The sequence below is a fragment of the Orcinus orca genome, chromosome X (assembly GCF_937001465.1).
Source record: "Orcinus orca chromosome X, mOrcOrc1.1, whole genome shotgun sequence".
Lineage (NCBI taxonomy): Eukaryota > Metazoa > Chordata > Mammalia > Artiodactyla > Delphinidae > Orcinus > Orcinus orca.
This window is the reverse complement of record NC_064580.1, coordinates 11,654,995-11,681,829: the sequence shown is the minus strand read 5'-3', so window position 1 is coordinate 11,681,829 and position 26,835 is coordinate 11,654,995. Positions and strand designations below refer to the sequence as shown.

Here is a 26,835-nt window from a genome sequence, read left to right as displayed (position 1 = left end):
AAGGCTAACAAAACACAAGGGAACGGAAGTGAGAAAGTTCAGAGCGAAGAGTTAAATGCCAAGGAACTGTAGCGGAGGCGGAAGCCGTACAGAAACGACCGTCGTCTTCCCGACCCACCGCCCGACTCCGAGGCACAGGAGTGCCCGCCCCCCCACACCCCCACCCCCACCCCCACCCCCACCTGCGCCCCGAGTGCCGCGATCCGGTCACTACACCCTGCACCGGCCGTCCCCACGCTCCGCCCCGAGAGGCGGAGCCCCCATTTCGCGCCACTCCCCCTGAGTGGTGCGGAACGCGGCTAGGACGGGACGTCAACTACGGGGGCGGGACTTCCTGCGCGTCATGGCCACATGACCAGCACCGGACGCTCACGTCTAGTCGCCCCGGCAACATCCTCTCCCACGCACCGCGTATCCTGTTTCCCACCGGAAGTAGGTCCCTGCTCGCCCACCGCCCAGGATTTGCAAGCTACGAGCTCTTGAGGTGACTCCGGGGGCGGCTGGGTATCATTTGGGAAGTGAAGGAGGCCCCTGGAGGCCCCTGAGCCTGGCGGCCCCTGAGCCTGACTTTCTCTGAGGCCGGGAGAGCAGAGGCCTTGCCTGTCACGTTATCGTTGTAATTATCAGCATCCCGCTGATTGTGAGAGGGAACTGGTTCCAGAGCCCCTCGGCTCTGCCGTGCGCCAGAATCACTGGATGGTTTTTAAATGCCCGGGCCTCCATCCCAGACCAGTTAAATTCGAATTTCTAGAAGTGGGGCCCCGGCATCGGTATTTTTCTGAAAGCTCTCCATTGTGATTCTGATGTGCCAGGTAACGCTGTGTCAAGCTAGGTCTGGAAGGTGAATTCGGACTTTGCCCATCCAGCCCAGAATCAGAACAGATCACCCAGGTCAGCCTCATCCATAGAGGGAAGTCTAGGATGTTAGCCCGTCTATTCAAAAATTGGGGTTTTCTTTTCCTCTCCTTTCCCTCGCACGTTGTCCTCTGTGGGAGGTCAGAGGTTTTGATGGCAGTTACCTGGAGAATATTTGGTACCTGCGGTCTCTGCGCCTTACCTGTGGAGGTGGAGAATGTCTTTTCCCTCTGTTCTTCCTCAGTAGTTAAGTGAAGTTGCACCAGTGGCCAACGAAGTACCTTTTAGCTCTGAAATCCTGAGAGTCCCTTAGTACAGACCAGATGGTTCTGAACAAGTTTATTTTTTTCAGGAATAATTTTTAAAGTTGTTTCACAGGCTAGATTCTGTATTCAGCTGTTTTGCACTTCAAGTCAGAATAACATTACTTGAAAGTTTAGACTGAAGATTAATAACACAAGTAACATTTCTGGAGTTACTTACTCTCAGAGTTCCTATGAGTTATGGGATGGGGGTAACCTTTATACGTACAGTTTTTACTAATATAGTTTATAGGAGTAACAGCCCCTTTGGGATGGCAATGTGAACAGAAACCATATATTTTCCAAGACTGTTAGCTAGTAACTTTGGATAGGCATAACTGAAGGCAAGTTCACAGTAAGGTGTACAGATCTCCTCTGAGTATTCGTTGTTGTGCTGGGAAAGGATATAAACTAAAGCTCCAGAGAGAATTTTCATTCTAAAAGTGTTTTACAGAGGGTGAAGGATTATTTTGGTTTTTAGGGTGCAACATTTAAGGATAGGGTGAAATGAGCAGAAAGGGAGGAAAACTGAACAAGTAAGCATAGAGTAGAGGTTGGAGAATTCACAAAATAGATGCGGAACTCGTGAAACTTCCTTCCGCATTGGCGGATACGTAGGGCCGACTATACCACGCCATTTTATGTAATGGACTTGAGCATCCGCGGATTTTGGTCTCTTGTCGGGGGGAGGTCCTGCAACCAATTCCCCACGAACACCGAGGGACGTCTGTACTTCTCTACAATAGGAAATCCAGCTATAGAACAGTGTAAAAAAGTGAACAGGTGAAAAAAGAGCACAACTTGTTGATCAAAGATCAGATGATTTGAAAATATCTTTGAAAACATATTAATGTATTTAGATATCTACTTTCCGAAAAGATTTGGAGCTTTATAGCCAGAGTTATTTGAGTTACTAGCTACTCAATGATTTTAGGGAGGGTAGAGGTTGCAGGAGAGTGTTAACAGGAAATGGCGATCCCAACAGCATCAAAGGGCAGGAAATATTAGCTATGACTTTTTTATGCTGGAAGGAAAAAAGGAAATTTAAAAGGAACAGATGGCAGAATCCAGGCCTACATACAAGTAATTGATTAAATGGCCAAATGAAAGGGGCATAGTGAGTGCCGTTTAAATTCAGAAAAGAGAGATTAACGTGGAATTACCCTGTATGTGTTTATGGAAGGAAAATTTGAAATAAGTTTCCTGACATCCAGTGGTGACTTTAACCACTTTAAACCAGTCGTGGTTTATGCTCTTAACTTGTATTACCTACCTGTCCAACCCTTATTCCTTCTTGGTCACACTAGGTTTTGCTGTTTGAAGTATATACTTGCAATGAGGGGAACTTATCTGTTTCCTCTTTTGCGTTGTATTCTGTCCTTGTCGGTTACCCCAATTTTCAGCTTTCACATTGCCTGTTGTGTTCAAGAGTCAAGGGGTAACCTTGTTTTGGGGCTGTCCTCATATTTCACTTCTGATTCTTATGTTAGTCACATGGGGATTTGGTGAACTTGCAAATAAATCCATTCCCAAATCCATCACCCTTGCTGACAAATTAAACGGTGCCGTTCTATGGGTGGAATATGGTTTGTATGAAAAAGAAGAATTGTTAACTACGTCCTTTCAGCCATGAAACTTTCAGCCAAGGAACTAGTTCCTTCCCCATGCTGTGCCTTCATTGTGACATTGCTTCTTATTGCAACAGCCAGAAGAGTAAATTGGGGCTTGGGGTCGAGAGAATGAAAGGGAAATGAAACTCAGGTTTGAGGCTCCCTCACCCATCCATTTTAACTGTTATAGGTGGACAGAGGCAGGCCTTCTAAACACAGTAGCTTGTGCGCTTGTAGGAGGCCTGTGTCTGGAGGAAAGATGGAGCTTGGACTGCTGAGGGTGGGAAAAGGCCTTTCAGACTTGAGCCATCTCTGATGTCTGAATCACTAAGCCGGGACCACGCCAAGCCACAGGAGGGAGCCTCTGAGGGCAGCAAGCCAGCTGAACTTGCCAGCCTCAGATCGAAGCTGGGGGTGATGGCAAGAAGCAGTGCTCTCCAAAAAACCTCATTTTCTCATTTGTCTTAGTTGAGGAAGTTCCTACCAGTGTGTGCGTTTACTGGGAGACATCTTCTCTGATAGGGTTATTACCGCATATACCGAGATTCCGTAGAACTGCATCTGACTCAATGTATGTAATTCAGATTTCTCACCATACCGTCATTTATTTTGAGCCATCTCCAGCAGACCCCGTTCCTTCTACCTTGAAACTGTGTATACTGAAGGCCTAATTAGATCCCCCCAATTCGCTGGTTGGCTCAGAGAACCAAATTAGGGAGAGCCTTATGGGAAAGTTGGCGTATCTTATTTAATGACCAACGTTGAATGTGTTTCTATGCAAAAATCAAAGCCGATGAATTTTCGTGTATTTAATTTTCAGAATTCTAGTGAAAAAGGAGGATAGAGAGGAAAATCCAGTTACAGAGGATACATTATCATTTCGAAGGGAATTTGTGTTTTATTTATCTGGTTGCTGTGATGCATCCTAGATCCTATATTTATAAGAATCTAAATAGGCAGTAAAAAGAATTTGTACGAGGAATTCCCTGGTGGTCCAATGGTTAGGACTCCGTGCTTCCACTGTCCGGGGCACAGGTTCAATCCCTGGTCGGGGAACTAAGATCCCACAAGCTGTGCAACTCAGCCAAAAAAAAAAAAAAAAAAAAGGCCAATGTCACTACCTTTCAACAAAGCCACATTCCTTATTGGTGGAAACGTTTAATGACTCAATGGAAATAGTCACATTTTGTCCATTGAAAACCACAAAGCTCATGTCTGTTGCTGTTCATGTATATTTATGCATTTAAAAATGTGTCTCCCAGGATAAGCAGAGTCATTGAAGAATGAGTGCAGTTTTTAAGAAAGGCTATACGGAAAAATATATCATTGGAGACTCAGAGGCACTGCCTTTTGCCCGTGGGCCTCAGCAGTGTTTCGTGAATGACCTCAACACTGTTTTTTTCCTTCCTCTTCTGGTGGCTGAGGACAGACAATGAATTCGGTCTCTGTACTCGCCCAAGCTCAGCTGGGCAGTGACTATCGTGCCATTGTCCTCCCTGGGGAGGGCTGCCCAGTTGGTAGTGCCGTGAATCCCGGCCTTCCCTGGCATTGACCCTCTCTTTTCTTTCAGCTCCACCATCCCATTAGGAGAAAAGTTGCTGCGCAGTACACAGAGCCAGGTGCCAGAAAAAAGTAGGAGACACTCTGGGGAGGTGGGGAATGAAAGATAAAATTAAAAACCATTGAAAGGGCAGCTCAGTCTGCTGCTACCTTAAGCTTTCTCTCTTTTGAGCTGGTGGTGGTGTGTGACAGTACTGCTGTAGTGTCTAGAATTATTTTAACGTTGGCTTTTCAGAAGCCCAGGCATTTTTATTAGGTCCTTAAGTTCCTTTGTGGAACCCAGTTTTGAAAAGCTAACAGGGCCCATTCTTAGAGTAGGGTCTCACCTTCCCTTGGGTGCTAACTGATGCGGTCAGCCGGGAAGGATATGGGTTCCTTCTTCCAGGGAATAAACACTCGGAACTCTCTCCTGCTTCCCAGTTCCTGCTTCCCGTCCTTGTTGGGTTCCTGCCTAGCCCGGGGCAGCTCGTAGAATCTCCATCAGAAATCATGGCACTACATATGCTTTCTAAGCCCTGTTGATTGATCCTGTTTTGCAGGAGTTAGGGTGGGTTGTTTTTTGTTTTTCTTTATTAAGTCCTTAAATGTCTCTGGAGCTCTTTAAGAAATGGTCCGATATGCTTATTTAGTCACAGAGAGGATTCTTTTGTCCCCAGTATTAGGAACTGGTCACCAAATTGCTATTGGTCATAATCACAGTTTTCTTGCTTCCACTAGTCTTATTCTGAGCCTAATAACTTATGAGATGGGTGAGAATCTCAAAGTTCCTCCACTGATTTGCAAGTGCAAAGCGAGGAACGATTAGGATGCTCAACATACTGAGGACAGAGTCTATGGAGCCTCGTAATGGACTAACATAAAGCAGTGGTGGCCAAGTGATGGCCCACGGCTAAGAATGATGTTTACATTTTTAATAGGTTGTTTTTTTAATTAAAAAAAAAAAGTACGGCTATGTAACAGTATATGTGACACACAAGCCCAGAATATTTACTATTTGGCCCTTTAGAGAAAAAAATTTGCTGGTATAAAATACCAACAGTAATACTGGAAATAGCAAGCTCATAATAAAGTTCTATGCAAGCTGCTCTTTCTTTGGATGTGTTTTTTATACTTTTTTTTTTTTTTTTTTTTTGCGGTACGCGGGCCTCTCACTGTTGTGGCCTCTCCCGTTGCAGAGCACAGGCTCCGGACGCGCAGGCTCAGTGGCCATGGCTCACGGGCCCAGCCACTCTGCGGCATTTGGGATCCTCCCGGACCGGGGCACGAACCCGTGTCCCCTGCATCGGCAGGCGGACTCTCAACCACAGCGCCACCAGGGAAGCCCTATACTTTTTCTTGATTTGAGAGGGGCTGATTAATTTGTCATTCATTCTCAGGATTATTTTGTTCAACTTAAAGAAAACTTTATTTATTTATTATTTTTATTGAAGTATAGTTGATTTACAATGTTGTATTAGTTTCAAGTGTACAGCAAAATGATTCAGTTATATATTCTTTTTCAGATTCTTTTCCCTTATAGGTTATTACAAAATACTGAGTAGAGTTCCCTGTGCTATACAGTAGGTGCTTGTTGGTTACCTATTTTATACATAGTAGTGTGTATATGGTAATCCCAACCTCCTAGTGTATCCCTCCCCCCCTTCCCCCTTTGGTAACCTTAAGTTCGTTTTCTGTCTGTGGATCTCTTTCTGTTTCGTATATAAGTTCATTTATTATATCTTTTTTTTTTTAGATTCCACATATAAGCGATACTCTTTTTAATTGAGTATCTACAGGATTTTAGGAATCTTAAAGATACTTAAAATGTAAAAGGATGTGATAGATAGGTTTTGGAATTTGGGGAGGGAAAATAATAAATCCAAGGGTGACATGAGCGGCATATTGAACGTGGAGCCTGAGGACTCTAAACGTGCTGTAAGATGGCAGCAGATCTGATTCTAAGTGTCCCGGTGGCCAAAGCAATGAGAAAAGCATAATCAGAAGAAAATCGATGACAAAGGTGCCTGTGTTCCATGATTAATGTAAATTCATCTTTCCTTAATGGCCTGGGTCTTAAAAGAGGTCAGCATCTCGGCAGATCAGTTGATATGCTTTATAGGTAGTCAGCAGCCTGCGCTGAATCTGAACGGCCTCTGGTCCAAATGCTGGGACTGGCTTTCTTCAGCCACCCCAGCTCTTAGTCCTGGCTGCTTTCTTGCAAAAGTGCTCAGAGTGCCTTTCGTGATTTCTGACGCAGTGGAACATGGCAGCCCTTCTATCAAATTATTTGTTGAATCAAAGGCATAAGTAAGTAACCACTCCTCAAATTAGCACCCCCATCCCTTTTTAATCACAGCCATTGGCATTTGAACAGCCTGGGGCACTCATTGAATTACACTTGAACCTCTTAAACAGTTGTTTACTCTACCACGCATGCCTAACTTCTAGCTCTGCAGAAGGGAGCCTCTCATAAGCCATCTTGTGCATTTTCAGAATACTGGTACTACTGCTTCTAAAGCCAGGCTGGATTTTCCCAGTTATAAATAAAAACAGGATCGTCTGAGGTCTGCAGTAGTGTTCAGTCACAATGATATTTATTATATATCTGAAGCTGTCAGATCTCCCAGTTCGAGATAATTAATATTTACATTGATCTGGTTTTAAGTACATATTTTATAAGGCATAGAAGTCTGGGTTCAAAACTCTTAATTTCCCCAAGATGCGCAGATGTCTCATAGGCTTTTTAAATTTAATTCCTATGCTAATTGTTAATCTCTAAAACAAATTTGATTAAGATACACATGGAGTTCACTTTAATGTCATTTTGTGCTTCAGGCACTCAGAAAGCTGTTCAGATTTCAGTGGTAGACATATAAAATCTGGCTGGAGTGAATTAGCCACTTAAAGGCTGTACCTTACACTTTAGCACTCAAGTGTATACTGATTTCTACTGTAATTTCTTTTGTGTTGGTTTTACTCCTGTAGGTGGTTAGCCCCTTAGTTGTGTTGACTTTTTTTTTTTTTTTTTTTTTTTGCGGTACGCAGGCCTCTCACTGTTGTGGCCTCTCCCGCTGCGGAGCACAGGCTCCGGACGCGCAGGCTCAGCGGCCATGGCTCACGGGCCCAGCCGCTTCGCGGCATGTGGGATCTTCCCAAACCGGGACACGAACCCGTGTCCCCTGCATTGGCAGGCGGACTCTCAACCACTGCGCCACCAGGGAAGCCCATGTGTTGACTTTTTATATGTATTTCTTCGGTAGCCTATAAAGCACATAGCAGTTAGCCAGGTTTTCAGATAATTGTTTATGTTTTAAGCCTTTAAATTATAGTTGTAGTGTGAACAATAATTTACACTTGTATTTTCACTGTATTTGTTAGCTTTTCCCCGGTTTACATTCACTGCATGTGTGTGTGTTTGTGAATGTAGAACAGGGAACAGGAAGTGTGGGCTGTGTTTAAGATAAATTTACAGAAGACCATGTCAGCCCTCTTGGAAATACCGTCTTTGAAAGCTTATTATATTTAAAAAGAATGTGAATCGTTCTCTTTAGGCTAAATCTTAAAAGATGTGGTCAATTTAATATCTCAGTGTTCCGCATTAACCATAGCAAAACATCTGGTGGAGATTACAAAATAAGTCAAGTTTATTTCTTAAGGCTTGGAGATTTTAAAATTCTACCCTATAATTAATTAAGTAAAGTAGGAAAAATAGGACTCCTTCGGTATCTGATTTCCAGAGTTTCAAAACCCAAGTACCTGTTTGCTCAGCATCACATTGTGTTAGGGGTTTTGTCTCATAGATGCTTAAATTCTCATGCATTTTAGGCTATTGCTTTTGTTTAACTTTTTTTTTAAGTACATTCTGGTGTCGGCTGGCACTTGAGCATCTCTGAACCCTTGAACAGAAGGGAAAAAATTGAAGTGTGTTGTAAATAGGCTGTAAAAGGTGCAGATGCAGATTAAACTTTACTTTGAGGTGCTTCCTGCCATATCAGTAAATCACAAGAGGTAGATAGCACGGAAGGGAGTAAATCCTGGCAGAGCAAGGCTGTTGGGCAAAGGTATTCTACGCAGTCACTTGGTGGAGTCTCTGTAAGGCCAACTGGCCCGAGGCAGGGGAACACAATCAGATTCACAGGTTGCATCAGACTGAAACTTTCCGGACCACCCAGTTCCAGAAACTGCCCTGGAGACATTCCGGACCACCCAGTTCCAGGAACTGACCTGGGGACTTTGAACCCAGCCCAGCCTTCCCGCCTTTCGAGGGGCGGGACTAACAGTCCCCCAGGATACCCGAAAAGACCACCAAATAAGGAATACCCTGCGCCCTCCCAGATTCACCACACCCCTTTCCCTTCTTCCCCTATAAAATCTTGCCCAACCCTCGCCCAGGTGCGACTTCTCTGGCCCCTTTCTCTCGGACCAGTGAACCTCGCCCGGGAGCGCTCCCTAATAAAGCTCACCTGAAGCTTTCCTCTGTTTCGCGGTGCCGTTTGTTAAGATCCGACCTTACATTTGGTGCTGAAACCCGGGAGGGGTACCAAGCCCCGGGGTTACCGCGCGGCCCGCTCCTCCCCTCCCCCAGGAGACAACCAGGGAACCTCTACTCATCCACCCGATCCGGCAGAAAACGGGGTAAGTCCCCCTCCCTTGTTCCCTCCGACCCTCAGAGTCCCTGCCCACCGGACTCCCTGTCCTTAATCGCGGCCACGTCAGGGACTCCTCCGTCCTCTCTCCGGGCCTCGGGCAACTGTGGAGACGTCCCAATTGCCTGACCGCTCTCCGACCCGCCGGGCCTCGGGTGATTGTGGAGACGTCCCAATCGCCTGACCGCCCTCCGACCTGCCGTGAATTGGAGACGGAGACCAGGGACGCCTCTCTCCCTCTCCATTCACTCAGGGACAGACTGGGGGTCATGGGAACCTCACAGTCGAAACCAGATCCTAAGACGCCCCTGGGGTGTCTCCTAGCCAATTTTACAGCCCTCGGCTTCTCCCAAGATCTCCGTTGCCGACGGCTTATTTTCTATTCCACTGTGGCCTGGCCACAATATCCTCTAGAAAATCAATCCTGAAGGGACTTTTGATTTTTAACATCCTCCGTGATCTAGATAATTACTGCCGCAGGACGGCAAATGGTCCGAGGTCCCCAATGTTCAGGCCTTCTGGTATTTGCGCTCCCGCCCCTCCCTTTGCGTCAATTGTTCTACCTCTCAAATCCTCCTTGCCAAGCAAACATCTCCTCCATCCAAAACCTCAGTCCCCTTGGATTCCTCCCCACTAACCCACCCTCCCGAATCTCGCCTCTCTCGCCTCTCCCCGCTCCAGAACTCCTCTCCAACCTCCACCCTACCCTGAAGCGGTCCCTCCTCCTCCCGAAGCGCTCAGGGGCCTCCAACCGCTCCCCCGCCTCCCTCAACGGTTCCTCCTCCCACGCCCCTTGCTTCGCCGATTAGTGCACATACACGCTCTCACGACTCCCAAGATTTAAATCTCCTGTGCCCTCTGAGGGAGGTAGCAGGAGTGGAAGGACTGGTCAGAGTCCATGTCCCTTTCTCTCTCCAGGACCTCTCTCAAATTGAAAAACGATTAGGCTCCTTCTCTGCCGACTCCTCCCACTACATCAAAGAATTTCGCTACCTATCTCAAGCTTACGATCTAACCTGGCACGATATCTCTGTGGTTCTGTCCTCTACCTTAACCCCTGACGAAAGGGAAAGAATTCAAACTGCTGCCGGAAACCATGCAGATCAGGTTCACCTTACCGACAACTCCATGCCTGTCGGAGCGACTGCCGTACCTGGCACCGATCCAGACTGGACATATCAGGATGGCCAAGATGGCCGCCGTAAACGCGACCTCATGATCCAATGCCTCCTGGCTGGCATGCAGGCTGCCGCTCATAAGGTAGTCAATTTTGAAAAAATTAAAAGAGATAACCCAAGAACCTAACGAAAATCCAACTGTCTTTCTCAATCGCCTTACAGAGGCCTTAACTCTCTACACCCGGCTGGATCCCGACACCCCAGCAGGGGCAGCGGTCCTAGCCACCCATTTTATCACCCAGTCAGCCCCGGACATCCGAAAGAAATTAAAACGGGCAGAAGACGGCCCTCAAACCCCTATTCGAGATCTATTAAAAATGGCCTTTAAAGTCTATAATGGCCGTGAGGATTTGGCAGAATCCAGCCGACAGGCTCGGCTGCACCAAAAGGTGGCCCTCCAAACCCAAGCCCTTGTAGCCGCCCTAAGGCCGGCCATCTCCCGTGGATCACAGCATCCACGAGGTCCGCAAAAGGCAACCCCGCCAGGTGTCTGCTTCAAATGCGGAAAAGAAGGCCACTGGGCTCGCCAGTGTCCCAATCCCCAACCTCCTTCTAAGCCCTGTCCCAGCTGCGGGCTAACGGGCCACTGGAAGAGTGACTGCCCTACGACTGGCCCTCCCTCAGCGTCTCCATGCGGGGGGCAGGCCGACCCAACGGCATTACCACTCGAACTGCTGGGATTGGCTGACGACTGACGGCGCCCGGACTCGAAGACCCCCATCACCCTCGCTGAGCCAAGGGTAACGCTACAGGTAGCGGGTAAGTCCATCTCATTTCTGATGGACACGGGGGCTACCTATTCGGTCCTGCCTACTTATTCCGGGCCAGTTTCTCCTTCCCAGATCTCGGTCATGGGTATTGATGGCAAACCATCCTTCCCACTCCAGACCGGTCCACTCCCATGTCATATCGAAGGACTCCCTTTTACTCATTCTTTCTTAGTCATACCATCCTGCCCAGTTCCCTTGCTAGGCCGAGATGTCCTTTTCCACTTAGGGGCCTCCCTCCAGCAGGTTAGACTTGACCCTAAGGTCCCCTCCTCCCAACTCCTGCTTTCTCTTCTTGGCCTGTCTCTAGAACCCTCCCCCTCCTATCTCCCTCTTCCAATCACACCGAACCCAATCAATCCCCAAGTCTGGGATACTTGTAAGCCCATAATAGCAACACACCATTCCCCCGTTCTCATCCGCCTAAAGGACCCCTCCAAATTTCCATCAGGGCCCCAATTTCCCATCTCTGAGACTCACCTTAGGGGCCTACAACCTATTATCACCAGACTCCTAAACCAGGGACTCCTTATCCCCACTGACTGTCCCTGCAACACCCCCATCCTGCCTGTCCACAAGGCCTCTGGGGATTATCGCCTGGTCCAGGACCTCTGAATAATCAGTGAGGCCATAATTCCTCTCCACCCAGTAGTACCAAACCCATACACCTTGCTCTCCCATATCTCCCCATCCATAGCCCACTTTACGGTTCTGGATCTCAAAGATGCCTTTTTCACTATCCCCCTACATCCCGACTCCTATTTCCTCTTCGCCTTTACCTGGACGGATCCGGATACCCATACTTCCAGTCAGCTCACCTGGACAGTTCTTCCCCAGGGCTTCCGCGACAGTCCTCACCTCTTCGGTCAGGCGCTCGCACGGGACCCCACTTCCTGCTCCCTTACCCCCAGGACACTCCTTCAATATGTAGATGACCTCCTCCTTTGTAGCCCATCTCTCAGCCTCTCAAGACAACATACTGCAGATCTCCTCAATTACCTTGGCCCTCGCGGTTATCGGGTCTCCCCAGCCAAGGCTCAGTTATCTGTATGTTCTATAACCTACCTGGGGCTCCACCTTACCGCTACCACAAACGGTCTAACAGCCGACCGCACCCGGATTATCCGTGAACTCCAGCCTCTGGAAACAGCGGAACAAATTCTCTCCTTTTTGGGCCTTATAGGATTTTTCTGGCACTGGATCCCTAACTTTGCTCTTCTCGCTAAACCCTTATATCTAGCCGCTAAAGAAACCCCTCAAGGACTCCTCACCTCTCCTTCCGCCGTTCGATAGGCCTTTCTCACCCTCCGTAACGCTCTGATATCTTCTTCTTCCATTTCTCTGCCCAACCCAAACCGACCTTTTCACCTTTTTGTGGATGAACGGGCCGGAATAGCCACTGGACTCCTTGCCCAGCCTATAGGGCCTTCCTACCACCCCGTGGCTTACCTCTCCAAACTGCTAGACCCAACCACTGGGGATGGCAACCATGCCTTCGGGCCCTAGCAGCGCAGCCGAACTGACCAAACACTCAAACTGACTCTGGCCCACCCACTAAGCGTGCTTTCCTCCCACCGGCTGGTCGACCTCCTAGGCCCCTCCCACATCCAGGAGTTCCACCTACTGTTCATTGAAAACCCTGCTATCTCCCTCGACCTCTTCCCTCTTCCCCCCCCCCCCCCCCCCCCCCCCCCCCCGCCTAAACCCGGCCTCCCTCTTGCTTATCTCCGATACCGGGACCTCCCCTTCCCACTCCTGCCCCCAAGTCGTAGAGGCCCTCAGCCCGCCGAGAGAGGGACTCTTTGACACCCCTCTTTCAAAACCGGACCGCACCCTCTTCGTAGCATGCTTGCTCCCTGTTTTCTTAGGTTCCTTCGCAGGCGCATGGAGGAAGTCTCCCGGGTGGCCACAAACCAAATGCTCCTCGGTCCTTACACCTTGCTTCTTACAGAACCCCCCACTGGTCTCCCCTAAGCCTCGGACCTCTGGTCGCCCGACTCCCCTTTCGACGCCCCAATTCAGCATGAAGTAGCCAGAAATCAGAACGCCGCCCCATTACACCAAAGATGTCGGGATATAAGGCCAACTGGCCTGAGGCAGGGGAACACAATCAGATTCACAGGTTACATCAGACCGAAATTCTCCCGACCACCCAGTTCCAGGAACTGACCTGGGGACTTTGAACCCAGCCCAGCCTTCCCGCCTTTCGAGGGGCGGGACTAACGGTCCCCCAGGATACCCGAAAAGACCACCAAATAAGGAATACCCTGCGCCCTCCCAGATTCACCACACCCCTTTCTCTTGTTCCCCTATAAAATCTTGCCCAGCCCTCGCCCGGGTGCGACTTCTCTGGCCCCTTTCTCTCGGACCAGTGAACCTCGCCCGGGAGCGCTCCCTAATAAAGCTCACTTGAAGCTTTCCTCTGTTTCGCGGTGCCATTTGTTAAGATCCGACCTTACAGTCTCCAAGCGACCAGTCCTCCTCCCGCAGAGACGCAGTGTGGGTAGGCAGGGAGTGTAGTGTCACACGCTGGCTGAAAGATGCTTTTTGCAGTCAAAACCAAAGCAAGGTGCATTTGAGGGGCTTAAAGCCCAGGGTACAACCCAGCCGAGAGAGTTGTTTTATTTAGAGAGGCTTCTCCGAGTCCCAGGCCTGCAGCAAGACCCAACAAAGGTTTCCAGTGAGTTGGCAAGATGTATTCTATTCTACTCAGGACTCTGGGAGATCCAGGGTTAATTTATTTTATTTTTTTATGAACTTTTTTTATATATAAATCTATTTGTTTAATTTTTGGCTGCAATGGGTCTTTGTTGCTGTGCGTGAGCTTTCTCTAGTTGCGGCGAGCGGGGGGCTACTCTTAGTTGCGGTGTGCGGGCTTCTCATTGCGGTGGCTTGTCTTGTTGCGGAGCACGGGCTCTAGGCACGCGAGCTTCAGTAGCTGTGGCTCGCAGGCTCTAGAGCACAGGTTTCAGTAGTTGTGGCTCACGGGCTCTAGAGCGCAGGCTCAGTAGTTGTGGCACACGGGCTTAGTTGCTCCGCGGCACGTGGGATCTTCCCGGACCAGGTCTCGAACCCGTGTCCCTTGCATTGGCAGGCGGATTCTTAACCACTGCGCCACCAGGGAAGCCCTCCAGGGTTAATTTAAATAGGCATTGGCATGAACTATGGGTTAGTAAATAAAGTAATAGTTGTACACTTTTAGTTCATGTTCCGTGTATTTTTTACATACATATGACTAGCTATTTATGTGGTTACTCTCGTGGACTTTACTTTCAATAGGCAAACAGGTACTATACTTGAAAAGTGCAGTGTACTTTGAGCCACTGAATCACACCTAAGGGGATCCCTCCTTTTCAGACCACTAGCCCAGGTGTCGGTGCTGTCGTGGTGTGTTGCGTGAAGATCAGGCACCATCCTGGGGGGACAGCAGCCTCTGAGGAGCTGCTATGCAAACCGCAAAATAGCTATGAATATCATAGCCCTGGACTGACCAGACGTCTGCATTCTGCTTGTTCTTTCCTAGTTTTCGGCGCTCGTTTGGACTTTCACAATCACAGATGACAGCAGAGGTAAGTTTTTTTTTTAACTGATGAGAAAAAAGGTAAGTTTTAGTCGTTAAGGTCTTGGTGTCTCATTGCATGATGGAGAAGACCAAAGAAATACATCAGAAAACTAAAGGTAGAGCACCATCGTGTGTGTTGCTCGTCATCTTTTGTCCCAGGCACTGAGGAGTGGGCCGCCAGCAAGTTTAGGGGGCAGAGAGGGAGGGACCGGAGAACATCATGTTCACCAGTTCATGTGGTTCTTGGCAGGCGTTTCTAACTTGGAATTAGTCATTTAATCACAGTGGGTAGAAAGGCCCAAGATGATAGACATCGGGTCCTCTTGCCCCCTGCGTCTCATCTAGAAATGATCATTATTAGCCTCTGTCCCCACTTTATAATGGGCCGTAACCTCAAACTAATTGTTCTCTGTGTGCCTCATGCGCATGTACTTCAGAGCAAGTGTGCACATGCCTGGCGCCCATCGTGGGCGTGGACCCGTCTTATATTCTCCTTGGCCCCGTAGCACCCTCGTGGAGAGGAGATATTTAGTAGATACGCAGTAAACACCCGGTTATTTGATTGAACGTTTGAAGGTTTCTCTTGAGGCTGAACCACGTGCTGTCTAGCCTACATTTTTTTTTGTTTTGTAGCCGGCAACAGCGCTAGCTGTGGAGTCTTGGCCCTCTCATCCGGTCTACGCAAGATACTGGCAACATTACCATCAAGCGATGGCGTGGATGCGCTGCCACCAGAATGCCTATCGGAAGGCCATGGAATCTTGCTTCATGTCCCCGTGGTACTCTTCTGCCATGGGCCTTCCCCAGATCGCTTATGCTAAGGCGGGCAGAAGGCCTCAGTCCTGCTACGAGCATCCCCCAGCCTCCTGGGACTCCCACCACAGTCATTCACATGCTGGCGGGCGTGGACCACATCCACGCGGCAGAGAAGAGCCAGCTTGGTACGCAGAGGAGGAGAAGGAGAAAGAGAGCGAGTCCGACGATGGCGGCATAGAATGCGACGTGAGCAACATGGAGATCACGGAGGAGCTACGCCAGTACTTCGCCCAAACCGAGAGGCACCAGGAGGAGCGCCGTAAGTGCAGCCTGCCCCTCTCCACGGCCCCGCCCCGGGCCTTGTCTCCTGCCCACATTTATTTTTATTTATTTATGTTGGCTGCCCTGGCTACTACTTTTTGCACGCAGGATCTTCATTTCAGCACTCGCTGGCCTGCAGGCTTCTTAGTTGTGGCATGCATGCCGGATCTAGTTCCCCAACCAGGAATTGAACCCAGGCCCCCTGCTTCGGGAGCATGGAGTCTTACCCACTGGACCACCAGGAAAGTCCCATCCTGCCCTCGTTTATAACCTTCTAAGTCCTCCCTTGGATACAGATAATATTTCAAACCCAATCCTTAGCCTGGAAAAGCTCTGGTGATGTGGTACCTCACTTATATTAGTTTTCAGGGTTGTTTTAATATAGGACTTTTTTTTTTTTAGTTCTAGAACAAAACTTATCCTAATAGTACCTCTGCCATTTACTGAATTTCAGACGCTACACCAGAGGAGTGTGTGTGTGTGTGTGTGTGTGTGTGCGCGTGCGTGTGTGTGTGTGCGCGCGCATTCCCTAGTCTACACAACAGTCCCTCAAGGTTTTAAGCCCATTTCACGTATAAGGAAAGTGAGCCTTCAGGAGCTTCATTGACTTGTTCTGTGGTATCAACTAGTAATTTGCTGTTAGGATTCAAAGCAAGGTGTGTGTGACTCCAGTTCCTGTGCTCGTTCCTCTAGCACAGACTCAGGGCTTAGGACCACTAGGTTCCTAAAATGCTGCTGCCGCCTCACTGGTGCACAGCTCAGACTGCCCTGGTGCTGCAGAGCTACCGGGTCTTAAATCTCAAGCTCCCTCCAGAGTAGACACCAGTGGGAACCTAAAAAGAATAACAAAATGCCTGGTATTTACCCTCTCCGGTTTGATTCTGTGCCATGGCTGTCTGTTCCTGGGGTTAGAGAATTGTGATAATGGTCTTAAATCTTCAGTCAGAAAGCAGGAATTTTATGTTTTTAATTTCTTACTAACTTGCCACAAAAAACTAAAAGTGCTTTTTGTGCTTTCCTTACTGTTAAGATTCACCAGCCCATTTACATTTTCAGTGTTTCTAACAGACATACAGATGCTTTCCTCCCTATTACAACATGCCATCTCAATATTGTTTTTATTGAGTTCTAATTATATATTTTGCCTAGAATTTTCTAGTAAACGGAGACATAGAAGCCTGGGGATGGGTGCATTTCATTTACATCTTGATTGATCTGTGTTTTCCTAATGATGGGCGAGCATGTATTGATTCCCCCACTGGGTGCCAGGAACTGAGCAGTGGGCTGTGTATAAAGTCTCATGCCCTTTAGTGTCTGCCTATGATTCTTCACTACTCATTCAGTTTTACTTCCCTTCTTTTGATTAAACCTTTGACTTCTTTGATGCATATTAGAAAGTATATGCAAACAAGTATTTTTAAAACAGTACTTTCTATTACACATAGAATGCATGTCTTTCCTTGATCTTCGGGAATAAATTTTACCTTTTTTCAAAATACATTTGAAATAACTGTTAGTCTAATTTAAAAGCATGTAACAGATGAGGGAGACTTGGCATTGGAGCATGTCCACGTGTGGTTGGAATGCCGTTTGTTACAGCTTTTGAAAAAGAAAATATGATGGAGACAGAGCTTGTTTCTGTTGTCCGTACCCAAAGGCAGAAGAACATGTTTTTCCTGCCAGAGAGAGTGCCACATTTATGATAGAAGTTGTAATTAAGGATGGGAGCAAACCCCAGCCATCTAAAAGGCCATTTTGAATGACCTGCTAATTTAAAATGAACCTGACAGAGTTATTCAATGAAAAGTAGAGATGAATGATGTGAAAATAGAATAATGAAATGTGTCCTTCACATGTCAGTTGAGTTACAGATGTCTGGTTAAGAACCATCCCTGTTTCTGCGTCTTGCCTTTGTCAGGTAGGTTAAGAAAAAGTCATGAAAATTGCCTGCTAAGTTTTGCGTGGCACTTAATATTATTTTGAATGAATGAATGAAGTCTTTCAGTATTAATTATGAGCCTTAAATAAGAACTTTTCAAACCTTATCCCATGAAGTGCTAAACTTGCTGTGGTTCTTTGGGCCATTTTACAAGGTGATGTAGGCATTGAATATTTTATAAACTTGAGGAACTGCATGTTTCCTTTGATATCATCCCTAAATCTGCTTAGTTGACATCAGGGCTCCAAGTCCTATTATCGTCATTGTTATGGGTTGAATTGTGTCCGCTAAAAAAAAGATTTATTGGAGTCCTAAACCCCACCCAGACCTCAGGATGTGACCTTATTTGGAGAGAGGGTCTTCACAGAGGTAACAAGTTAAAATGAGATTAGGGTGGGCCCTGATCCAGTATGACTGGTGTCCTTATAAAAAGAGAAAAATTTGGAAACAGAGCCAGACGCGCACCCAGGGAGAATGGCACCAGAGGACTGGAGTTCTGCTGCCACAAGCCAAGAACTGCTAGAAGCTGGGAGAAAGGCCTGGAACAGACCTTCCCTAGCGCCTCTGGACGGCCATGGCCCTGCTGACAGCTTGATCTCAGACTTCCGGCCTCCCCAGCTGTGAGACAAGACATTTCTGTTGTTCTAAGGCACCCAGTGTGCTGCACTTCGTTACAGCAGCCCTAGGAAACTAATACAATCACCCTGTCAGAATTTTCTTTGTTTCCAAATGCAGTCTGTGAGTGGGACGTAAAGTGAACCACACAGGTCTTGTCATTGCTGTGAAGAAAATCTGGTACATGTTTGTTTTACCGTGATCTAGATAGCAAACCAACAAAAAAGGGAATTTTATGGAAACCCTTACAACCTCCATCCCTACTCACCAATACTTACATTATTGTTAGTAGAATTATACAGGAGTAGCTGTGGCAGGACCGCTGGAATTACAGGCTTCCAGCCCCACTCCAGCACTTACTAGCTGGAAGTTCTTATCCTGTGCACCGCTACCCTGTGCCTCAGTCTCCTCATCTGTGAAATGGGGATTCTAATGAATGGGGTGCTAACTATGAAGATTAAATGAGATAAAAGTTATACAACAGTGCTCTGTACGGAAGTCAGTGCCCAAGGAGTGTTGCTTGTTATGGTTTGTTGCTAATAACTCATCCTTTAACATGGATTATTAACCATGAACTGGTTTTACTCTGATACTGTCTTGATTAGTGCTTGATTGTTATTTTTTTTTGATTGAAGTATAGTTGATTTACAATGTCATGTCAATTACTGCTGCATAGCAAAGTGATTCAGTTATACATATATACACATTCTTTTTCATATTCTTTTCCATTATGGTTTATCACAGGATATTGAATATAGTTCCCTGTGCTCTACAGTAGGACCTTGTTTATCCATCCTATATATAAAAGCTTACATCTGCTAATCCCAAACTCCCACTCCATCCCTCTCCCACCTCCCCTCCCTCTTGGCAACCACAAGTCTGTTCTCTATGTCCGTGAGTCTGTTTCTGTTTCATAGATCAGTTCATTTGTGTCATATTTTAGATTCCACATAGAAGGGATATCATATGGTATTTGTCTTTCTCTGTCTGACTTCACTTAGTATGATCATCTCTGGTTGCTGATTAGTGAGTGCTTGATTAAGATTCTGCATATTTTTAATAAAGTATTCTCTGACTTTGAAAAAAAAGAAGTCATATTTCTGCCCTAGGCAGCACTTTTCAAACTCTTTAATTGATTTAGAATATTTAAAACATAAATGAATGAAAAGCTTTGATATCTGTCAAATTGAGCCACTAATACAATTTTGTCAAAGTAGTCATTACCACAACTTTTAGTTCTGTTTCAAGGACATTCTTGCTTGATATAAGTTAATATAGTAAACTACACGGGCTGGGGAAATGAACCTGCTTCCACCTTCCTCATAACAGCACTAAACGCATTGAGCTTCCGCTACTTTGTGCTTTAAAAACGTGCAATTGTAGCATAATTCAAAATTGCTTGTGCTGGGATCTCTGATGCTCTTGTGTCCTGCAGTCCGCCCTGAAAGCTTTATCAGGTCCCAGGGAGACATGAGTGTTGTCTGGCGAGGGTGAGAACAAGGCTTTGGTGTCGGAATCTAATCTTCCTGCAAAAGATGCGGTCTTTGTGAGAAGCAGCCGCCAGGCCCTGACGCTGCCCCACCAGAAATAATGGGCAGCACTTCACCAGCACTTTCAGTGGCGTATAGGATCAATTCGTGTTCCTTGGAGCAGTCATGAATGATGGCATTCAGACATAAGTAATTGGAATGCCCGTGGTGCTTTCCAATCCATTACCTTCGCTAGAAATGCTCACAGAGGCTTAGTTACATACACAGTTGGGAAATGTTTGAATAAAGAGATGAGGGACCTGAGTCATGTGAATACTCGGTTGAAGTTGTTTTGCTCTTTGAGCCACTAGAAGCTACTTATTCAATTAGGACAAATTCAGCCCTGAACATGAATCATTTAGAGAACACAGATTGTATAAAATATTACTAGCAAGGGAAAACGTAGCTAAACTTGAAAGATACAGCTTTTCAGGACTATTCACCTCCAAAGGAATGTATACGTTATATAATTCATCATCATCTGTGTCTTATTTAGTATTTTCTTGGGATAAAATCCTTTAGACTGGACAACGTGTTCTTGTTTGTGATTACCATTCTTCCAGACAGTCTCTAATTTCACATATTTCAGCAATAAAAACCAAAAAAATATTAAGTAGGGTAAACAAAGAACTCTTTTTTGTGCAGCAGTAACAGGCATGCTTTTGATTATATTATATGTCATCATTTCCTAGCGAGATATTGCTGTTATTTAAAACTTCACTGGTAACATTACTTATGGGAAAGTAGACAGTTGTGAAGTTTTAAAAGGTCAGCTGTGTTGTCAGTTATTTCTTAGGAAAAATGTTTATTGTTAGGTTAAGGAAGGTATCATTTTATAGTCATAAATAACCATCAGTTGAGACTGCGAGATCCTCGTCCTAATACTTAGAGGGAAAATGAGTGAAAGTTGTCATGCCCCGTAGAGAAGCAGGCCCCCCGAAACAAACCCTTGCCACTGTTGTCTCTACACGAACCAATCAGATAGTTGTCACCTGTGTTTTGGGGGTAGATGTCGGGTCCAAACAGGGACATTTCTCAAAGAGCATAAACCCACGTGGGAAGAGAAGACAAAATCAAGTTTAAAATGATACCTACAAGAGCCATTTATGGTGTGCGCCATGGGTAGTTTTGCAAATGAGGGGAAGAGCCAGTGAGTGAGTGGGCTCAGTGGTCAGAGGAGCTCCACGGGCTGGTGGTGGAGAAACGGAGCGCACACTAGGCTTTGAGGGATGGGGGCAGTGCGGAATGAGAGGGAAAGAAAGGGCTGAGTGCACTCCCCGCCCAGCACTCAAAGTGCTGGTCTTACCAAGGGCCCAGGTGTACTTTGTAGACATTTGATGGGCGACATCTGCTCCTTTACGTTGTGTCCACCCGAGCAGGAAGGTTTAGACTCTAGTCTTCCTAGTGAGCCTTCAGTCAGTCTGCTGGAACCCGTCCCGCTCTCCCTCATTGCACCCTCCACAGAAAACCTAGAAGATATAACGAAACCTACGGCCCAGTGTTCAGGGAGCCGTCTTAGTTTCGTCAATGAGATTGAAGTGTGGAATCATACTGATTGAGCACAATTCCACCATGTGTGTGTTTCATCTAGTCCAGATGTTCGGGGCATCAAAGCAGTCCGTGAGAAGATACGTGTGAATGGCCATAGAAAAATGGAAGGGAGGGATGGAAACGCACTTTTATTCTAAAAGTAAACATGGTGATTGCCCACGGACTTGGGGATTACATCTGTCGTCGAGTGAGGGATGTGGGGTGAGGATGGAAGACCCGTCAGTAATGGCTCCAGCTCTGCTGGCAAGCACCTGTGTTCTGGGTGTGTTGCTGACAAGCCAGAAATGAGGCATTCATGATATAAATCAAGTCTGTGCTTTCGCTCGGTTGTGCTGAGGTCATTAATTCTGGCAACACAGCAGAGAATATAATCAGACATGCTAATCCTAGAAAAATGGAGGGAAATCACATTCTTTAACACTCATTTGTCTTAGTGCTTTGTCCTCCAAAATGTTCTGCCTTTGAGCTAATTATCTTGGAATACTGAATGAATGTTTTCCTGCTATGTCAGGGTCTCTGAAGTGCAAGTCACTTCCCATGATTGTTTTTTCCTTTATAGACTTTAAGCCTACGTTGGTAACACCATGTAAATGTATAGATTGAGACAAAAAATATCAAGGTTATATATCCTGAACACAGATGGAGTCCAGTAGAGTTTCTCCTTAATAGTATAATACTGTTTTTCCTGTTTTAACTCTGTATGCATGGTAACCCCTGAATTAGTTTCCTAATTGTTACTATTGTAACAAATTACCACAAACCGTGTGGCTGAAAACTACAGAAATTTATTCTCTTACAGTTCTGCAGGCCGGAAGACCAAAATCAAGTTGTTGGCAGGGCCGCGCTTCCTTCCAAGGGCTCTAGGGCCTGCCTCTTCCGGCTTCTGGCGGCTCCTGGCTTTCATTGGCCTCTGCCGTCATCTTTACATGGTTTCCCCCTGTGTCTGTATGTGTCCTTTTCTGTCTCACATAAGGACACTCTCACTGGATTTAGGACCCACCCTAATGTAGAATCATCTCATCTCAATGCTTAATTACATCCCCAAAGACCCTATTTCCAAATACGATCACATTCTGAGGTTCTGGGTTGATGGAAATTTGCGGGGAGGCTATTCACCCCACTACAACCCTGTTTTAAAGCTGAAATTGAAAAAGATACTCTGATTTGTATTAACACAAATTGCCTTGGTCAAGTATCCTACAAGAAAAAAGTGCTTGGTAACATTGAGTCCCACAGCTGTTTTTGGGAAAAATGACCGACCTCTGCATGACAAGGCCCCTGTTCAGTTATTTGTGAAGTGTGTTGTTTGACTTCTCTGCTTCAGTCAGATGGCTCTCCATCTGGCTGGCTGAGTCCTCACCTTGTTTTGACAGGAAGAAAAACCACCAGTGATTGAGAATCCTTTCTTTCATTAGGAGGGAGGAAGCAATAAATGGAGCCTAGAATAAGTGGATGCCTTCAAGTGAGTATTGCATCCTCAGGCTTGCTTGGTCCTCTAGGTCAGTATACACTAAAGTACTTTCACGTGCTACCTGTAGCCTCCAGCGCCCAGCTAGTCTGAGGGTATTTAGTTTTAAGCTGACTGGTTTTCAAATTTATAGTCTAATGTTAGAACTTTTTTTTTGTGAGTAAGTAGAGGCGAAGCAACTCGAATGTAAGGGAACAAAATCAGACCCCCAACTCAGCGGTCCCCCTTCCTTCCCCCTCCCCCAACCTCTCCTCCATGGAGACTCAAGGACCTGCGGGAGGGGGCTCTACGCAGCGCCTTTTGAGAGTCGAGCATCTCTTTCTCTATCCCTGGGTTGTCATTGTTTTCCAGTAGCATCTGGAAGGAACAGCTGTTTACAAAAAATAATGTCTGGGCTTCCCTGGTGGTGCAGTTGGTGAGAGTCCGCCTGCCGATGCAGGGGACACGGGTTCGTGCACCGGTCCGGGAGGATCCCACATGCCGCGGAGCGGCTGGGCCCGTGAGCCATGGCCGCTGAGCCTGCGCTCCGCAACGGAAGCGGCCACGACAGTGAGAGGCCCGCGTACTGCAAAAATAATAATAATAATAATAATGTCTGGCCTTTGTCTGAGCTCTCTCTTGACAACCTCTGAGCACCTGCTTTCAGTCGGGCATTGCGGCCTCCCCCAGGGCTGGGGAGACAGGGTGAGTAAAGGCCACAGTGCCCTCCCCCGTAGTGGACTCCCGCAGGTGGGCCGCTGGTGCCAGGGGACCCACTTCCCGTCCCTCCGATCTATGTTTGAGGGCAACTACCGGCCGTGCAGGAAACCAGGAAACCTCCACACTTCTTGTGAGACTGGGAGGGGACCAGGGTTTGGGCCTTAAATTTTCATGAGGAAACCCGGATGGGAAGGAGATAAAAATAGAGAACTGAGAGCAGAGGGCCGTGTCTTTTATTCTTACACGGTATAAAGTCTATTAAGGAATAAAACCCCGTGATGGTTGCTGTGATGAGCACATGCTGAGTGCAGACTTGGAAAACAGCACAGGCTTCACTGACGGCCGGCTAGCTGGGGTTGCTTTGGTGTCACGTAGCGTTTCATCCACAGCTGTCAATAAGAGGAAACGGCTCTTGGCGTATAAATTGTTAGACTGATTTAACGTCTGCAAGATAGTTTTTGTCAGAAGGGCAGCAGAAAGAAGCATCGTTATAACCATGTTAAGTTATAAGGAAAAGGAAAATAAAGATGCAAAAGTAAAAAGGTTAAATTCACATATCCTAACGGCAGAGAGCAACACTTACTAAGATAGCAAAAATTCCAGTGTTTATTAAAACTTAAACTGAGACACTGATTTCGACAGGAAGTTGAACATCTGCTGTGTCACTAAATCTGTCAGTGAGAATGATGATAGTCTTGGGACAAATTCGAGAGTGAAAGGCCCGTGGTCTGGGAGCCTCTGTCGTCTACATGCAGAGGCTCTGAGGGATCACGTGGGATCGCCTCCTCGGGGCCGAGGATTGGTAACGTGTCACAGGTGGCAGAAGGGGCTCTTCTGTCCCTGGCTCGGGTGGAGATGCCAAGCCTTTGGAAGAGTAGTCCCCAGGGGAGGAGGGGGTAGAATTCAGACACCCATGAGAATTGAACATCTTAAATCCTGAAGTTTCAGATTTACCAGAAAGACCAAAAATGAGAAACAAATGCTTGTTGATCTCCCATTCATTTGCATATCAAGCCAATATTTTGGTTTACTTCCACCTTTCACAGTAGGTCAATTCTGTCTTTTTCATGGATAAGGTAACAGTTATATTGCATGTCTTTTGCTTGACAGTCATTTGGCTTATTCCCATAGTACTTCCTTGTATAAAAACAAACTGCAGAAGTGACGGTGGAGGTCAGTCCCAACCTCCTAATTTTACAGATGAGAAACTCCAAATCTAGTGAGGCAAAATGCCTTTTCTAACATTGTAAGCAGTAAAGCGTGATGTAGAGCTGGAACCCTTTATCTTCATGTCCGGCGTTCTTTTCTCTGTTAGCGGGGGAGCAGCATCACCAAGTGTAGGGGGAAGATGGTGGCACTGACTCCAGGGGGAAAAACAATTAAAAAAATTAAAAATAAACTGCAGGTGTGCTAAGAGACAAATGGTCGTGTGCATTTTTAATAATGTTTCCAAGAGTATAAAACTCCTTCCCTCCAGCTCCAAGGTACGATTTTTAAAGAACGGGATTTGGGAGTGTCTATGCCTAGCCACATAAATAGCATAGCCATGTAAATATCTCGCCAGTCACTTGACTTGCTCACTGTTGTGTTCCCTTCCATACTCAGCTTTCATTCTGCTACTTTTTTTTTAACGAAGGAAAGAATGATTTATATCATTGTTTTATTCCCCTACAACCATCTTCACTCCTTAGTATTTCTCTTGCTAGCAGTGGCTACAGATGTGTGCATTCTGCTACCAGTTTCTCTGTTCTTGACAGTCACAAAAATCTGTAAGTTGGCTAAATTTGACCTTATGTTTTGTTGACATTTTTATGTTGTTTCTATTTACATAAGAATACAAGGGCTTCCCTGGTGGCGCAGTGGTTGAGAGTCCGCCTGCCGATGCAGGGGACACGGGTTCGTGCCCTGGTCCGGGAAGATCCCACATACCGCGGAGCGGCTGGGCCCATGAGCCATGGCCGCTGCGCCTGCGCGTCCGGAGCCTGTGCTCCGCAACGGGAGAGGCCACAACAGTGAGAGGCCCGCGTACCGCAAAAAAAAAAAAAAAAAAAAAAATACAAGTTATGATCCTAGGACTTGTTACAGTAAAAATCGACAGGGGAGAATAACCTGAGTAAATCTGTCTTGCTTTACAAGAATCCATTTAAATTCGTAGGATTAGAGCATATAACCGTGCCACCTGAAGTTTAGCCTAAGCTGACCTGGGAGGTGAAGGGGCAGGTCCCATTCCTCGGTGAGGAAGGGGGCCGGCTGCTGCGGGCAACACAGCAGCAAGATGAGGTGGCCAAGGCCTCCTTGCCATCTGCAGAATTATCCTTTCTTGGCCCTTTTACCTTTGACAAGGGTTGAATCGGTTAACCTTTCCTTGTGTAGTGTGATTTGCGTTTGCGACGCACGCAGAGATCGTGATCGTGGTGGAGTTCTGTACCTGCTAGCCTTGCCCTCTTCCAGATGACCTCAAACCCATACCGCTTCCAAAGAGGTGACTTTTTTCCCCACCATCTCATTTGTGGTGGGAAGTACTACTTCTTGCAACACTGGACTTTCCGGGAAGCGTTTCCTTTCCCTGCCGGCCCGGTGCAGTGTTTGAAACCATGGGACCGCCACGAGCCATGCCCCGCCGGGCAGCTTGTGGGCAGCGGTGTAGACGGAGACCCACATGGTTGCATTTCTCTCCTCTGTTTTCAGGGCCCGTTGCAGAGGTTGGATAACTTGGACTGACACGTTTCCTGGTGGCTTGTTGCCACTTCTATTTGCGTGTAGCCCTCTGATAAGTGAGTGAGCGAGCGATGCGCCTCCTAACTAAGGAGATAACGATAATCCGGCGCAGGTCACGCCTTAGAGTCCGAGAACCTCCGAGCTGGGCCCGAGAACCTCTGAGCTGGGCGGGCGTGGGTCAGTGAGAGGAGGAGGGCGGAGGGGGCCGGGGGCCAGCCGAGCTCACCCGGCTCACGGCGTCGCCGGCGCCCGTGTCGCTTGCTTCCCAGGGCGGCAGCAGCAGCTGGACGCGGCGCGCCTGAACGACTACGTGAACGCGGACCACGACCTGTACCGCGACACGCGCCGCCGCTCCGTGCTGCCCCCAGCTGAGCGGCCCGGCGAGCGGCGCCGGGCCGAGATGCGGCACCTGTACGGGGCCAGCGCCGCCAAGATCCAGGCCATGGAGGCGGCCGTGCAGCTCAGCTTCGACAAGCACTGCGACCGCAAGCAGCCGAAGTACTGGCCAGTCATCCCGCTCAAGTTCTGAGCCGCACCCCTTCCTCTCGCTGTCCCCCCTCCCCCTCTCCCGTGGCTCTTCTCTGGGTAAGGCTGACTAATGAGCACGTTCACCAAAGTCCCCTGGGGGCGGGGGTAATGTCAGCCACCTGGAGGTGGGCAGGACGCGTCCTGCCGCCAACACGAGAGAGCTTCTCTTGAGGTAAAGTGGGAATTTCATATACATCCCACTGGTTTTTAATGTCAGTAAGAGCGACCAGTTCATTAAAGTTCTCGCTTGGA

At 47.3% G+C, this 26,835-nt stretch overlaps 1 protein-coding gene across 2 annotated transcripts; it reads left to right on the top strand.

Moving 5' to 3' along the window:
* Window positions 1–350: 350 nt before the first annotated feature.
* On the top strand, window positions 351–26,835 carry GEMIN8 (gem nuclear organelle associated protein 8). Of its 2 annotated transcripts, XM_033427942.2 has the most exons (5): window positions 368–484; window positions 4,338–4,399; window positions 14,422–14,466; window positions 15,093–15,534; window positions 26,325–26,835. In XM_033427942.2, the coding sequence occupies exons 3-5, from the start codon at window positions 14,455–14,457 to the stop codon at window positions 26,582–26,584; spliced, it is 714 nt and encodes a 237-aa protein (XP_033283833.1). In that variant the 5' UTR covers window positions 368–484; window positions 4,338–4,399; window positions 14,422–14,454; the 3' UTR covers window positions 26,585–26,835. The 2 variants fall into 2 exon arrangements, with proteins under 2 accessions (XP_049560415.1, XP_033283833.1); XM_049704458.1 differs by lacking the exon at window positions 4,338–4,399 and having other exon boundaries at window positions 351–484; window positions 14,255–14,466.

Coding starts and splice junctions, on each gene's coding strand:
- GEMIN8 (XM_049704458.1), top strand. Junction 15,535..26,324: donor GAGGCACCAGGAGGAGCGCC/GTAAGTGCAGCC, acceptor CTTGCTTCCCAG/GGCGGCAGCAGCAGCTGGAC.